We start from the raw sequence: 14,468 nt of genomic DNA, 5'->3' as shown, positions 1-14,468 counted from the left end.
CTCATCGATGGTCCCAGATGGGTTTTGACTGAACTGCAATGTAGGGCTTTCTTCTGTGTTGTCTCCTGCACCATTTGTTTCCTGCTACGGTGCCATTGAGCCAATTACTATTGCGCCTTCTCTACAGTCTCTCCAGCTGAAATAACTACGTGAAAGAAAGAAAAACACGTTTGCAACAAAACAGCCCCGTCCCCATGTTTGGCCTGGCCGTATGAGGACTGGACACACTAGTATCTACAACTCAACAGTTAATTCATAGTTTGTCTTTGAATTTACTCCAAATGTAAAACATTTTTTAAAAATTCTAAATAAAACGGGCTCAGTGGACGCAAATCTAAGGTTAATATACAGAAGCCAAGACGTTTTTACTTTTGTCTCTGAAGATAAACTATGGCTGGTTTTAAAAGTCTGAACAATATATCAGAAATTCTAATGTATGTTTATTTAAAATCAAATATCAAAGACTACCTAATTGTCAACATGTATGTTGAGAATGGCTATTGTGATAAACACTTGTACTGCTTAAGAGGAAACAGATAATCACTGATTTCTGCATTCATCTCTGAAGTGTTTACAACCTTCACTCATTCACAATAAAGGTTAATGTATATCTAAAATTTGGCACATGCATGTTTATATATTTAACTTTATGCTTAAGTAGCTGTATTCACCCCTTACTAAGCCACTGTTTTACCTATAGCTTATTAAATGAACCATAATCAATCTGCATGGTCACTGCATTTTGATCAAAATTAACCAACCATATACTGTATAAATCAAGAAAACTAAAAATTAGGGTTTTTTTCTAAGTGCATGGTAGCATTTGTCAAATACTGAGCCAGATTCTGAACTCTGCTTCCTGTGATTAGGATGTGACTTCAGTTGTTTTGTTACCTTAGCAAAGCCTCAATAAGAATTGTATTTACATAGCCCCAGGCTAATTAAACCATAATTTGCTGAATTAACTCATTGGTATGTACAATACACTAAACTACAAATTAACTAAACACCTTTTGTATGCTGATCAAATCCAAACCCAGCCTTGTTTGAATTGTGCTTAATAGTTCCCTGGAAGCTATTTCCCAAGGGAGCCAGTCAAAAATTAGGAAACATACAAGTGCTGAGATTACAAGCTTTTAAAATTACAAATGTAATAATAAACTGGAAAGTAGTTTTGATGTACTAGTTAAGGGTCCAGGCTAGAAACTAAGAGTCTAAGCTCTATTCCTGTCTTAAGCAAAAGGCCAATTGAGTGATCTAGGATCTTAGAAGGCAGTGGCAAATGGCTTCAAAAAACATTGCTAAGAAAACTGCAGGGACTTGTCCAAGTGTCTCTAGGAGTCAAAAACTGGCACCAAAGGGCGGTGGGGGGGAGCTACATGTGGAGCAATAAAAACAGAATACCAGTTGAAGATACTGGAACAGAAAAGGGAAAGGTATAAATAACTTTTGTTCTTTCTAGCATTCTTCCATTCTTCTGGGTTAAAAGAAACATGACACTATATTAATATTTTGTTTAATTGTTCTATTGATTTACAGAGGAATGTGTTCTATTGTTAAATCACTGTTACCTGCCTTGTCTCATTTGCCTGCATATGTCATTGTGCTGTTCATTGGTTTTATGAACCTTATCTGAAGAACCATTAATTTATGGTTTTTCAGAAATTATTACCATCTAATTGTTTTTTTTGTGAAAGATAACCTACGTAGAATAATCTATTAAATTTCCAAGATCAGCAAAGGGTTTGATTAAATAAATCCCGAGGCCCCTTCTGCTTCTATAATGACAAATTTATATGAACAATAAAATTGTCATCTGAAAGTGACATTTTTGCTGTAATTCCAGCTGATTTTCTAAATATGTTGTGACAAAAGGAAATACAAAAGAACACAGAGCGAACGGGTCAATACTGGTCTGGAAAGGGGAAAGTACACTTTATATACTATTAATATAATCATTACAATCATAATTGTTCAATGTTTTGACTATAAGAGTGAGACTTTTTTCAAGTCTTTCAAAAAATATGATTTGTGTAGGACTAATGCTGCCGTCCAAATAGGTGCTGCAACATTGTAAGTACAATTTACGATACACAATATTTTATTTTCTAAGTATACTGTATGAACTGCTTTTTACCAGAGACACTTGATAGAAATATAAATACCATTAAGGAGTCATTCGTGCATAATGGGGCCACTTGCAATATATTTGGACTGATCGATCTCACTGGCTTTTCCAAGATAACCATTGAAGTCTTCTTGGACAACCAGGAAACAGCACAAAGTATGCCAAAATAGTCTGCTCCAGTAATAAGGTTGGAGAGAGGTAGTGAACGTGGCATGCAAAAACAAAAGAGGTGGGCCTTGCATAATATGGTCTGACACTGCCTCCATTAGTTTAAAACCCCAGTTTCTCCCCCTGGCTAGATTGCACTGCTACTGTTCTTAACAGTTTACTGCAGGACAAGAAATCGATGGATTTCTCAGCTGCTGGAAGAAATTTCTACCAACTACTCCATCACACATGTTCCAGGTTTGGAGCTTTTCTCACAAAAAGTCAGTTTTGTCAGAACAGTTTTAACCATCTCTCAGACCCAATGCAGTTTGTTTTATAGAGGCCCTGATCCACTGGATTCTGTATCAATAACAATACACCAAGAAATCCCTGTGTCTTTTTCTAACTATTTGGTGCTACTACGGAATGTCCAGATCCTCTCTAAGCATAAATACAGGGCGGGGCATAACCTTTTCCTAGGGGGTCACAGCAACACTTGTAATAACAACACAAATAATTTATACACCATTCGAAAGCCCATCAAAAACTGAGTTTATTGACACGATTTAATAGTCAGTATGACCACCATTAGCCCTTCGAACAGCATTCAAACGAGGTGGATAAGAACACAACAAATCTTCAAACAGTTCCGTTCGATTTTCCAGATTTTCCAGAGGGCGGGGGCATAACCTTTTCCTAGGGGGTCACAGCAAGATCGACAGCAGTTTACAACTTCCGCGACACCTCATTTTAAAGCCCATAAAAAACTGAATTGAATGAGCTATTAAATGTTAAATTTGTTTCGGTTGAAACTTTGAGAATGAATTTGGAAACTGTGTTGAAAAATCTGGAAAATCGAACGGAACTGTTTGAAGATACTGACTATTAAATCGTGTCAATAAACTCAGTTTTTGATGGGCTTTCGAATGGTGTATGAATTATTTGTGTTGTTATTACAAGTGTTGCTGTGACCCCCTAGGAAAAGGTTATGCCCCGCCCTGTAGATTTATGGTGGTAGGAAAACAGAAAGTACTGCTTTCACATCATGTCAGAAAAAAATCTTGAGTTTAAAAAAAGTCTGGATCATGTGGAAGTATCCTTTAATAACTGATAAAGAAAGTTAAGGCGATGTTTGTAGATTGAATGACAACTTCCAGTGTCTCTTGCTACTAGTCATATTTCTCGAGAAATGTCAGCATATGAAATTGCTAACAGATGGATGACCACAGGTTGACTACCTGTAACAGAGGTACAATACATAAGACGCATCAATCAGATAAAGAAAGATTCCACAATAAGTACCAGAAATACAATTGGTACATTGCAGGGACGTGCAGTCAGGGGAGGCGGGGCCTCACCAGTCTCATGAGGAAAAGGAAAGAATTTTTAAAATAATTAAAAAGGCCAAGGTAGTTGCTGCCAGACTCCAAGTCACAGTGACTCTGAGTCTGCTTAGTGCTAACTGTAGGGGGAGGCGAGAGAACTATGGGCCTCCTTTGCATAAGGAATTTTTTGCCTTTTAAGAGTTAAGCAAGGATTAAAAGGCGAAAAATTCCGTATGCAAAGGAGGCATGTGATTCTCCCGCCTCCTGATCTGGGAGCAGCAAACCTTGCCTAAGTAAGTTGCTTTTTTATTTAATTTTTTACACTTTCATCATGGCGGGCGTACAAGAGGAGAGTTGAAATCGACAGCTGGAAAAGGTATGTGGATTGGACGGAGGGAGGGGGGGATTCAAAATTATTTGTAATGTAAGTAATTGTAATTTGTTTTTATTGTGTGTGTGTGTTTAAAGTGTCAGCGTGCCGCCCGGCCACAAACCAGGACATGTTTCGCTGTATGGCGGGCTGAGGCGGCATGCACTTTAAAGTGCCAGCACACCTTCCAGGCCGGCCATTCCCACTGAATGGCTGGCCTGGAAGGCATGCTGGCACTTTAAAGTGCCAGCCCGCCTGTCCGCCATAGAGCGGGCTTGTTCTCTGCTTTAAGGGTGCTTTGAGTGGGAAGGGGGGGGCTCTGCTTGACTTTCCCCCCTCTCCTCAGGTGCAGCTGGGGTGAGGGGGGTGGATGGTGCGTGCGCGCGCACTATTCCGGCTGGTGGGGGGTAGGCGAAATCCTGCCCGCTTGCCTCATTGGTGGTGAACCTCAGCGCATGTCACTGGTACATTGTATTCAATAGGTCAGTGGGGAAGAATGAAAAAATAATGGGGCAAAATTCTAAGTAAACTTATAAAAAGAGGAACAAATGTTATTTACTACCTAAGAGGATGTGGGGATAGAATGTTGAATTAGATTTCAAAACTTTGTCCAGATTAGGCTGTTCTCACATGAGACAAGAGTTCTCATTTGTATAAAATTCTGGGTTTTCCTCTGAGCTATACGACTAAGAGGAAATGCTCAACATTCAAAATCTATCACTGGACAATGACTTTTTTAGTACCAACATGACCAGGTTGTGTGGCAATTCTGCCCTAGTGTGCAGAGCCACTCATGCTCTAGTCATCTCTTGGTCCAATTAATGCAACACACTCTACATGGGTTTTAAGAGTTTTCGGAATCTACAGCTAGTGCGGAATGCAATGGCGTACTCTAGGGTGGTATGTAATACTCCTGTTGTATGTGCTGCTTTAGTTACCAATTTGCTTCTGAGTCCAATTCAAGAGGTTGGTTATTACCTTTAAAGCCTGATATGGCAAGGGGCCAGGGTATCTGAGGAGTCATCTCACTCAATGGTACTAGCCATTGCATTCACACCAGAAGGCTTGCTGCGGACCTGTTGGCCAAGGAATTCTGATGTGTAGGATTAGGAGAAGAGCCTTTTTTGCTGTGGCCCTGACCCTGTGGAACACTGCACCATTGGATATGAGAACTATACCAACACTTTTGGCCTTCTATAAGGACATTAAAATGTTTTACCAGTAGGCGTCCCAAAAGGGATGCTTACCTCTAGGTGGTTGACAGAGTAAGAAGACCCCATCTGTCTCCTTTGCTTCTGGTTTTATGCGTAGTTTAATTTTTTTTTAAATTGCATAGTTTTAAAATATTAATTTTTTCTATTTATCTTTTTTTGATATGTAAGTCACCCAGAGTTGCCTCATCAGGGAGATAAGCAGCATATAAATTTAATAAATAAATACACTTTATTATTTATCTTCAATATTTACATACCACTTCAATAATGAAAGTTCTTTGCATAGAAACAATTAAATGCAAGAATACAGCATGACAATAATACCGGTACCTAATTTCAAAACCAGCCTGTGGATAAGCAAACAAGTGAACATTAGAGATATATTGCAATGTGACCTTTGTGCGTTAATTATCTTAGCCTTTGTTGGATTGATAACATTGTTTGTTCCTGCTCCTAAACATTCTTAACCAAAGCTAATCAGCAACATTGTATATTGAACAACTCTAGTTTCCTAACTAGGGAAGGTAAAACAACACATTACAACACACTTAAGAGCTTTCCAAATTCTCAGAAGAAAATTATACAGTATTAATGCAACATAACATGAAATGGTTCTAGTTATTTTCCTGTAGTTGCTCTGGCAGTAGTGGAATCTCTCCTGGTAGTTTTTAAAAGTCTTTGGTGAAATATGCTTGATTTAAGGACTTTGATTATTGTTGATTTATTGTTAGTTTTATATTCTGACTTTCCATCAGAAGCTTTAGACATTGTGCATAGTACACCTTCTTTAATTTTTCCACATAATCTTAACCTGATCAGTTGGTTGGGCTGAGAGAGAGAGAAGTCTAAAATCACCGAATGGATTTCAATAGCTGGTTGAATAATAACCATTACTTGAGGCTGCTTAAAGTTATCCTTAGTTGTTCTAGTATTAAATTAACATTTTATTCTTTAAGCAAGTAGCAAGCCATGGCAGTTTGATTGTGAGTATACTCTGACCCACTTCATTGACCATCTGACTGATGGCAGAGTCAGGTGACCATAGGAGATGGGATTAACTTGAGACATAGTACAGATGGTCTTCAATTTATGAACATAGGACAGATCCTTCCCAAAAGGTAGTTATGACCCATACTGCAAGTTCTGACAGCCTCCACCAACCCCACCTCATATGACCACATGTTGAGTAGTCAACAACTAGGCTGCCTTTACAACTGTTTGCTGCATCCTGCAGATGCATGGATGTGGTTACTTCTGCTTTCTGACAAACAACATTAATAGCAAGCTATGGATTGCCAATTACTGTGGCATTTGCTGAATGGCCACAATTAAAAAGTGTGTAAAATCAGACATGGTCATATGACAGCCCACTAAAAGACCAGCATGACTTATGACTGTAATTATGGGCTCAATTACCATCATATCTTGACAATTACCTGTGGCCACCTTAGATTGGTGTAATCATGTGACTTTCCTGCTGCCTCTGGAGACTTTTTTCCATGGCCATTCTAAATTAGGCAACAGACGAGTGTTGCTCTTTCAGATTGGCCTTTCCTCCTGAACCCATTAGGCCCAGAGACAAGGAGCAACAAATAACCAATGGGGGCAGCTGTGGGAGGTGGATGAGCTGCCTAATGAACTTTTACTGTTGTTGGTTTTCATATACATTAAGTTCTTCCCAGATTTTAAATTCCTCATCAAATAAAGCTGATGATTATATCCCTCATAGGAGTGAATTGCACAGTGGCCACTTCCTGCCACTGAAAAGGCCGTATCTCTAGTTATTTCTAGTTGCCTTTCAGGTACCCTTGCAGAAGGCAAATTAAACTTCTTTGGTAGTATAACAGAGAAGCTATAAAGGATTTTTATATTAAAACAACTGCTTGGATTTGGCTTAGAGGGCAACAGGAAATCAATGCAACTTTACTAAGATGCATGCTGCGTGTTGCATATATGGTATGATTGCCACAGCCTAAGACCACTGGAGTTTTTTTAATCCTTTAATTCCAGGCAGAAATTTAGAGTCTACTGGACAACTTTTGAACTACATCAGAAAACTTACAGGCTGTTCCATGCTACTTATTACAGGTGCACATTCTATGATATGTACAGTATGATTTGAAACTGTTCTTGTTGGTTAACTTCTTCTGCTTGGTGTAGCTTGGTCAGAAATACCCAATATTATTGAATGCCAGATGGCTTTCTGATGGAATTTAGTGAAGAGACATGTTTTATAGCACTAGTAACTGATACTAATTTCTATAGGTTAATGGAATGTAGACCTGACAATTCTATTCATTTTTAAATTTATTATATATGCAGGCAAAATCACATGAGATTTGTTTGAAAATTTGGCCCAAGCATATATCATAAATTAAATCAATATGTTAAATGTATAGGCTACTGTGTGCATAGATCTGCTGAAAATTAACTTACACCTAGTTTTTTTTAATGTATGCTTATTGTTGTATGACTAGTTTATTTTTTATGGTCTATCTGCAATAATAACAAATTATAGGGGTTTTTGTATAAAATTACTATATTTCAATCTCAAACAAATAAATACATGTTAATCTTGCAATCTTATATACCGTACATATTTAAGTGAGAACAAGTCTGACTGAATTCAGCAGAGTTAGTAGTTAAGTATAAGCACAGTGTAACAGTGTGACATCTCTATTTATTAAAACAATAATTCCCATCAAATAGAATGGATTTTCCCCTGAACAAAAACACTTGCATGACAATCAAAGACGAAGCCCAAAAGTATGCTTCTGTCTACTCTACATAAAGGAAAAAAATAATCTGCTAGTGGAATTGAAATCAGGGGAAAGGAATTTCCTCTCCATGTATAGCTCCCTCATGTAGGCAAAATAAAATAATAATAAACCAAACACACGCAAGCACACACAAACACACATACTTTGGAGATACAGCAATTGTCCAAAACAAATTGAGGGTGAAAAGGTTATCTTCTGGCTGTACCACTCATAAGCCAAAGCACAAGATTCATTTCAATCATTAATAATATAGAATTTTATTGGGGTTTATTTTTCCTAAAGAGGTCATAGCCTTTGCTTTTTTTTTTAGGAGCTGTACAATTAAGCATTTTTTTGGGGTTAAAATTTAATGGCTACCCCTGTGGGTGGGCTATGTGCAAATTTAGCAGCAATAACCTTACAAAGTAAATATTGATAAAGTCTGTACAGGAGTACTGTGCTGGTTTTAAAGGGAGTGAAGGCCAGAAGTGTCATCTTTAACATGCAGTTCTCATTCTGAATTGAACTGAATACCTACCTATAGAAACTGTATATAGACCTTGAAGATTTTAGTACTGTGGATAAAGATTCCATTAAAACACACATGGATAAGATTTATTAATTAGTCACTGTCAGAAAAAAACAAGAGCAACATATTCATAACACCCATGTTTTCAGAAAACAAAGTTGTAGTGCTAAAGTCAGTTTTGTTTATTCATTGGCCCCAAGTAAGAGTTGCTATTCCTGTCTCTCCCTTCCAATTTTATGGAGCTCATTTTGAGATCTTCGGAATAATTTTAGATTCTCTTCTGCCTCTTATTCCGTATTTTGCTGCCAGAGCTGCAGTTTATTTCTGTCTTTGTAGCATAATCAGGATTAATTCTACAGTAATCTTAATCCCTGATACTACTTAATTCAGAAGAACCTTTTCAAAAGAAAGCCACATACAGTAATACCTTCATTTATCTGCATGTGCTTTAATCTTTGGCATTAGCTTAATGAAACACTCAGGTAGTAGATAGTAGATAATTTTTGTGCCACAAACCTAGGGAGCAGGCACTGGTCAAAATAAACAATTCTTGTCTGATGGACTATGTATACTAGATTGTGTAAGGTAACATCTATGTCCTACCCATCCTTTAGAAAAGTTCAAAAAAGTTTGATCTCTTTATGTTGGTAAACTTGTTCAGTAACTTTTCCAAGCAATTAGTATTGTTTTTTCATCCATTACTCTGAACATTTCAACTCAAAATATTGTATCCCAGCAATATATAATGAACTACAAAGATCAAATATTTTTAGCTCTATTTACATATTTTCCTTACATATTTTTCCAGATTGAAAGATGTTAATTATTATAGTGTATTTGCAGAGAGGCAGCTGACCATATTCAATGTCATTCTGTTGCAATTGTTGTGTATAACATTTTGTAATGTATATTTGTGTATGATCATATTACATGTGATTTATACATGATTGTGATGTGAGTATTATGCCCAGTCTCACGTATTACTGTGTAATATACCAGCTAAGTGACAAAGAGTTATAAATAAGGATATTATTTTACTATTCCAATTACAAGGTAGGGCTTAAATCAGTTATCTATCAAATGGGGTCAAAATGTTTATATTACTTAATGTATAAAATTTTATTTTCCCTAGTTATTCTTTATGTTTTGCTATCTCTACAATCAATTGTTTTGTAGTCTTTTGTATCAGCAAAACAGACATTCCATTTAAAAATAAGCAATATTAATTGCATGTTTGGTACTTTTTTCCCAGATAAACGAATAATAGTTTTTTAATAAAAATATTGAAAAACAATGAAGTTGCTTTAAAAATCTTAGATTATATTAAATATTTTAAGAATCATGCAGCTATAATCTTTCTAAGATAAATTCCTTAAAAAAAACACTGCACCTTCTCCCAGATAAATTATAAAGTCAAAACCCAATTGTGGGAATAATGGCTCATTCTTTCATGTGATTAGAAAACATCAACTGTAAGAGGCGGTTAAGATACAATTTCTGTGCCAGGTCAAACAATTATTGTTTTAAACATTAAATATTAGGCTCAAATTTTATTTTTCTTGCTCATTCAATCCCAATACCTTTAAATGTATTAATTGATAAAGAACATCAATAAAAAGGTCTAAGAAACTATCAGATACATTATTAAAAAAAATAGTGGCCAACATTTTCTACTGCTTTGATTTACAGTGGCAGAGGGCTCCTGCAACTGCATCAAGTTCAGCTACTGTATATACTCGAGTATAAGCCTAGTTTTTCAGCCCACTTTTTGGGCTGAAAAAAGCCGCCTCGGCTTATACTCGAGTCAGTGAAAAATTTGCCCGAAATGGAGGAGAAAAAGGGGCGGGGCCATGCCGCTGGGTGACACTCGTGAATGGCCCAGTGCCCCTGTGAGTTTCCCCTCCCTCTGTGTCAGTTTGCCGCGCAGCGCACACCGCACCCCCCCCTCCTCACGTTCTAATGTAATGCAGGGCTGTCTTACGATTCCCCTTCCTCCCCCTCCTGCCGCTCTGCAACGATGTCCCACCTCCTCCTTGTTATGGCAAGCAGCCACATAGCGATGTCCCACCTCCTCTGGTACAGTGATCCAATGATAGGAATCACTGTGCCGTGTGTCATAGGAGGCGGGACATCGCTCCCGCGGCTGCACGGGACATCATCATCACAGCGGGACATCAGCATCATGAGGTGAGTGAAGTATTTCATTGAATACACCGCTAGTTTACTGTTTTTCTTTGAAATAAATATTCAAAAACATTATTGGTATCTATTTTTATTTTTGAAATTTACCGGTAGCTGCTGCATTTCCCACCCTAGGCTTATACTCGAGTCAATAACTTTTCCAGTTTTTTGTGGTAAAATTAGGTGCCTCGGCTTATATTCGGGTCGGCCTATACTCGAGTATATACGGTAGGTGTTTGTTAACTTGTTCCCCCGTTTGTTTTCATAGTTGCTATAGTGACACAATTGGCAGGGCACCAGAGCTCCCAAATTACATAATAGTACCTTTGCAGAGGATTTTGAATCAGGTATATCTGTTAGAGATGTCTGTCTTGCTACAACAATTGTTGTACACTGCTCCATTTCCATTTTGGATTGTTTACATTTAATTTGGGAACTGTTTGTAGTGGTAGCCCTCATTTACTGACTGTAATTGTGACTGGCAAACGTGGTCATTAAAATGGTCAGTGAAAAATATGTGATAGCAACAGAGTTTTTATATAGGACATGTATTAATAGAGTGTAATTGCAAACACATAACAGAGATACTACAGAAGTTATAAATGCAGGCATTGGTCATATGGTTACTTTTCCAGTATTGCTGCAACTACAAATAGTTGCTGTCCAGGACGGTTGCTTAGTAAAAACTATCTGAAATTTTAATTTTTTAATTTTTTTTGCCCATTTCCGCTCTACCCCGCAATATCCAAACGTAGGTGCCTAATGAAGTAAATTCTCCTTTACAAGTTTAAGCCTTAATATATGTAGTCTTGATGTATCTGATAACGATTGACTTTTAAATGTCTACACATCACAACAGAAAAAGTGGAAAGACCTGTCTTTGGACATCCTGCTTATGAAAAAAAATTGAATGTTTTTAATAATTTTTATATATTTTCCTGTAAGTTGAGTAAGATTGTGATGAGAGAAATGTAGGTTACTTGATACTTAACTAATCCCATTCAAACTAGCTAACCAGTCTCTTATCCTAATTCAAGATGTTGATTTCAAGTTAAATATATGGGGAGAACAGCAAAATGTTAGAGTGGGATATTCCAGTTTAGTGTTTCAGTTAGCCACTATACCTTTTTAAATATATTTGTTATAATGTATTACTGTCCCAGTGAGCATTCACAATCACTAGGGATTTCCTTCTTTTTCCCTTTCACGATTTCTTTTTTGTACTTCTGTAAACCTGCCGATGCTTCCTCTCTTGTGGCTGTATTGTGTCAATTGGTTACATAAGAATCTACCTTTTAGTTCTCTCTAGTTGCTCTCAAGCAGATATCCAATGAAATAAAGTAGAAATAAGAACACTTGCTTTACTCTTTGTTACTCTATAAAGAAGAAAAGTGACTGTTGCAAAGTGCCTCTTTCTGTATAATTTATATCAGGGGTCCCCAATCCCCCGTCGCTGGACCCGCACCGGTCTGGGGGCATGCCAGAAACCGGTCCGCAAAGCCCCAACCACAGCATGCAAGCAACACATGAAACCATACCCCCTCTGGTCCGTGGAAAAACCTCTCTCCACAGAACCGGTCCCTGGTGCCCAAAAGATTGAAGGCCATTGATTTAGATCCTAGAAAATGAAGTTTTTAAATCACATGCATAAGAGTAAAGATATCTGATGCTCGCAGTCACTCATGTTACACAAAGTATGAATATAATAGAGGGGTCACAGCATAAGCAATATCATCCCATTTTTCTTCCTTTTACTTAGAGTTTATATGTACTCCAAATGACTGAACAAAGATAAAGAAAAATTGTCTCTCATATATAACATGATGGTAGGCTAGTAAGTAGAAACACCAGTTTTAATTCCTTTAATATTGAACAACCAAAGTTTTCATTTTATACATAATCCAATTCAAAGACAATATAATAGCAATTCTGGCAATTGTTTGTATTTACAATCAGTGAGACGGCAGAGGAAACAAAAAATGATAAATGTTCAACATGTGTATGAACCACAATTAAAATGGAATATTTACAAAGGTTTCAAAATTCAAAACTGCATATAAGAAACAATTAAATTCGTGCTTCCAAAGGATTTTTGAATGATGATTGCTGTTATGATTTAAAGAGTTGAAATCTTCAATAATGCCTTCGTTGATTTTGTATGACTTTAAAATTAATTCCAGCATTTCTTCTGTGACTGTTGCTTGTCTTTAGTTTGGTTTGGAATATAAGCAAGTAAATTTAATACAAAACCTAATTCTTTGTCCTGGGTAGAGAATAATGAATCTTAAGAGATGGAATTCGGTATTCCCAAAGTTCTTATACATAAACATTATACACTTTAAATGTTCTTCACTGTTGCGTAAAGTATATGCACAGTATTAGTGGAGGAAAAACATTTTATGATTTTCACCTGGCATAGACTTTTGTTGAACAAAAATAAAATAGAATTCTATAGTTCCTTTAGCCAAGTTATGAATTAATCATCAATTTCTGGTGTTTCACCTTGTTGTATTCTGGAAGCTATTCGAATTGCTTCTTCCAAAGACTGTTGTTCTCCAAGCTGAAACAAACAAAAAAATAGATTAAAATAAACATTGTAAAAGTGTTTAAGAATATTTTTCTTAAGTGTTTAAATGTGTACCAATATTACTTATGTATGTATAATAGTAATAGATTGTCATTGGGTTTTTTGAGCTCACATACACAATTTCAAGTGATTTCTTTTTGAAACTTCTTTGAGGTACTTGTATTGAAAAAAGCAATTTAGAGCATATTTCAAAAAAATATTTTTACTTTAAAATCAGTTGTACATACATTTAAGAAGACCCAGATCTGTTGTTCTACAAAATTAAAGCATATTATTGGATCCAATGAAGGTTACTGGGTTATGTTTATATTTATTTGTATCCCACCTTTATTATTTTTACAAATAACTCAAGGCAGTGAATATACCTACCGTATTTTTGGTCTATAAGATGCACTTCTCCCCCCCCCCCCCCCCAAAAAGAAAGAAAAGTGGAAATGTTTGTGTGTCTTATGGAGTGAATGTTGCTGAATCCCCGGCCACCTGCCGGCCCCCACCCTTCGACCTCTGCCTCCCAGCAATTTGCCTACATGCAGCAAATAGCATGGTCAGCTTCAGCACAGCCTGATTTAGCATGAGCAGTTGATTGGCCTTTTATCGGCCTCCAGGAATACCACCAATCAGCTGTTCCTGGCTGCGGGTATCGCCACTGTCCATCACTGTCACCTACCGCCGCCTCTGCATACCCCATTTTCGGTCTCTGCATGCCCCATTTTCGGCATCAGCACGTACTGTTTTTAGCCCGTTCCAGGCGATAGGGATCCCTGCCACCTGGAATGGGCCAAAAACAGGACGCATGGAGACCGAAAATGGAGTTTGCACAGGCGACGATGATTCCCGCAGGCTGGAACGGCTGATCGGCGGTATTCCGGGAGGCCGAGCCAATCGCCAATCAACTTCTCTTACTAAATCAGGATGTGCTGAATCTGACCAGGCTGCTTGCTATAAGAAGGCAAATTGCTGGGAGGCAGATTTTTTCTCCCTCCCCAAAAGCTAGGTGCATTTTGTGATCCGGAGAGACTTATAGTACGAAAAATATGGTAATACTCCTTCTTCCTCCTCTTTTTCCTTACAACAACCACCCTGAGAAGGGATTGGACTGAGAATGATTGGCCCAAGGTCACACAACTGGCATTCTTTGCTAATGCGGGATTTGTAGAAGAAAAAAAGTAGAAGAGAAATTAGTGATCACTGATGCCCTCTTCTCTAAAGATCTCAAAATTATTTCCTG

At 37.4% G+C, this 14,468-nt stretch overlaps 1 protein-coding gene across 10 annotated transcripts in view; it reads right to left on the bottom strand.

The window, feature by feature from the left end:
• Positions 1-12,500: 12,500 nt before the first annotated feature.
• Positions 12,501-14,468, bottom strand: part of ZNF143 (zinc finger protein 143) — a 31,508-nt gene continuing 29,540 nt past the window's right edge. For all 10 annotated transcript variants that reach the window (XM_014051697.2, XM_087717900.1, XM_087717919.1 and 7 more), the window contains one exon: positions 12,501-13,213. In XM_014051697.2, coding sequence (XP_013907172.1) covers positions 13,130-13,213 — 84 coding nt within the window. In that variant the 3' untranslated portion in view covers positions 12,501-13,129. The remainder of the gene's footprint in view (positions 13,214-14,468) is intronic.

Source organism: Thamnophis sirtalis, unplaced genomic scaffold (genome assembly GCF_051295495.1).
Source record: "Thamnophis sirtalis isolate CommonGarterSnake01/CBP01778 unplaced genomic scaffold, rThaSir2_p1.2 scaffold_1, whole genome shotgun sequence".
NCBI classification, from domain to species: Eukaryota; Metazoa; Chordata; class Lepidosauria; order Squamata; family Natricidae; genus Thamnophis; species Thamnophis sirtalis.
This window is presented reverse-complemented; position numbering and strand designations above follow the sequence as displayed.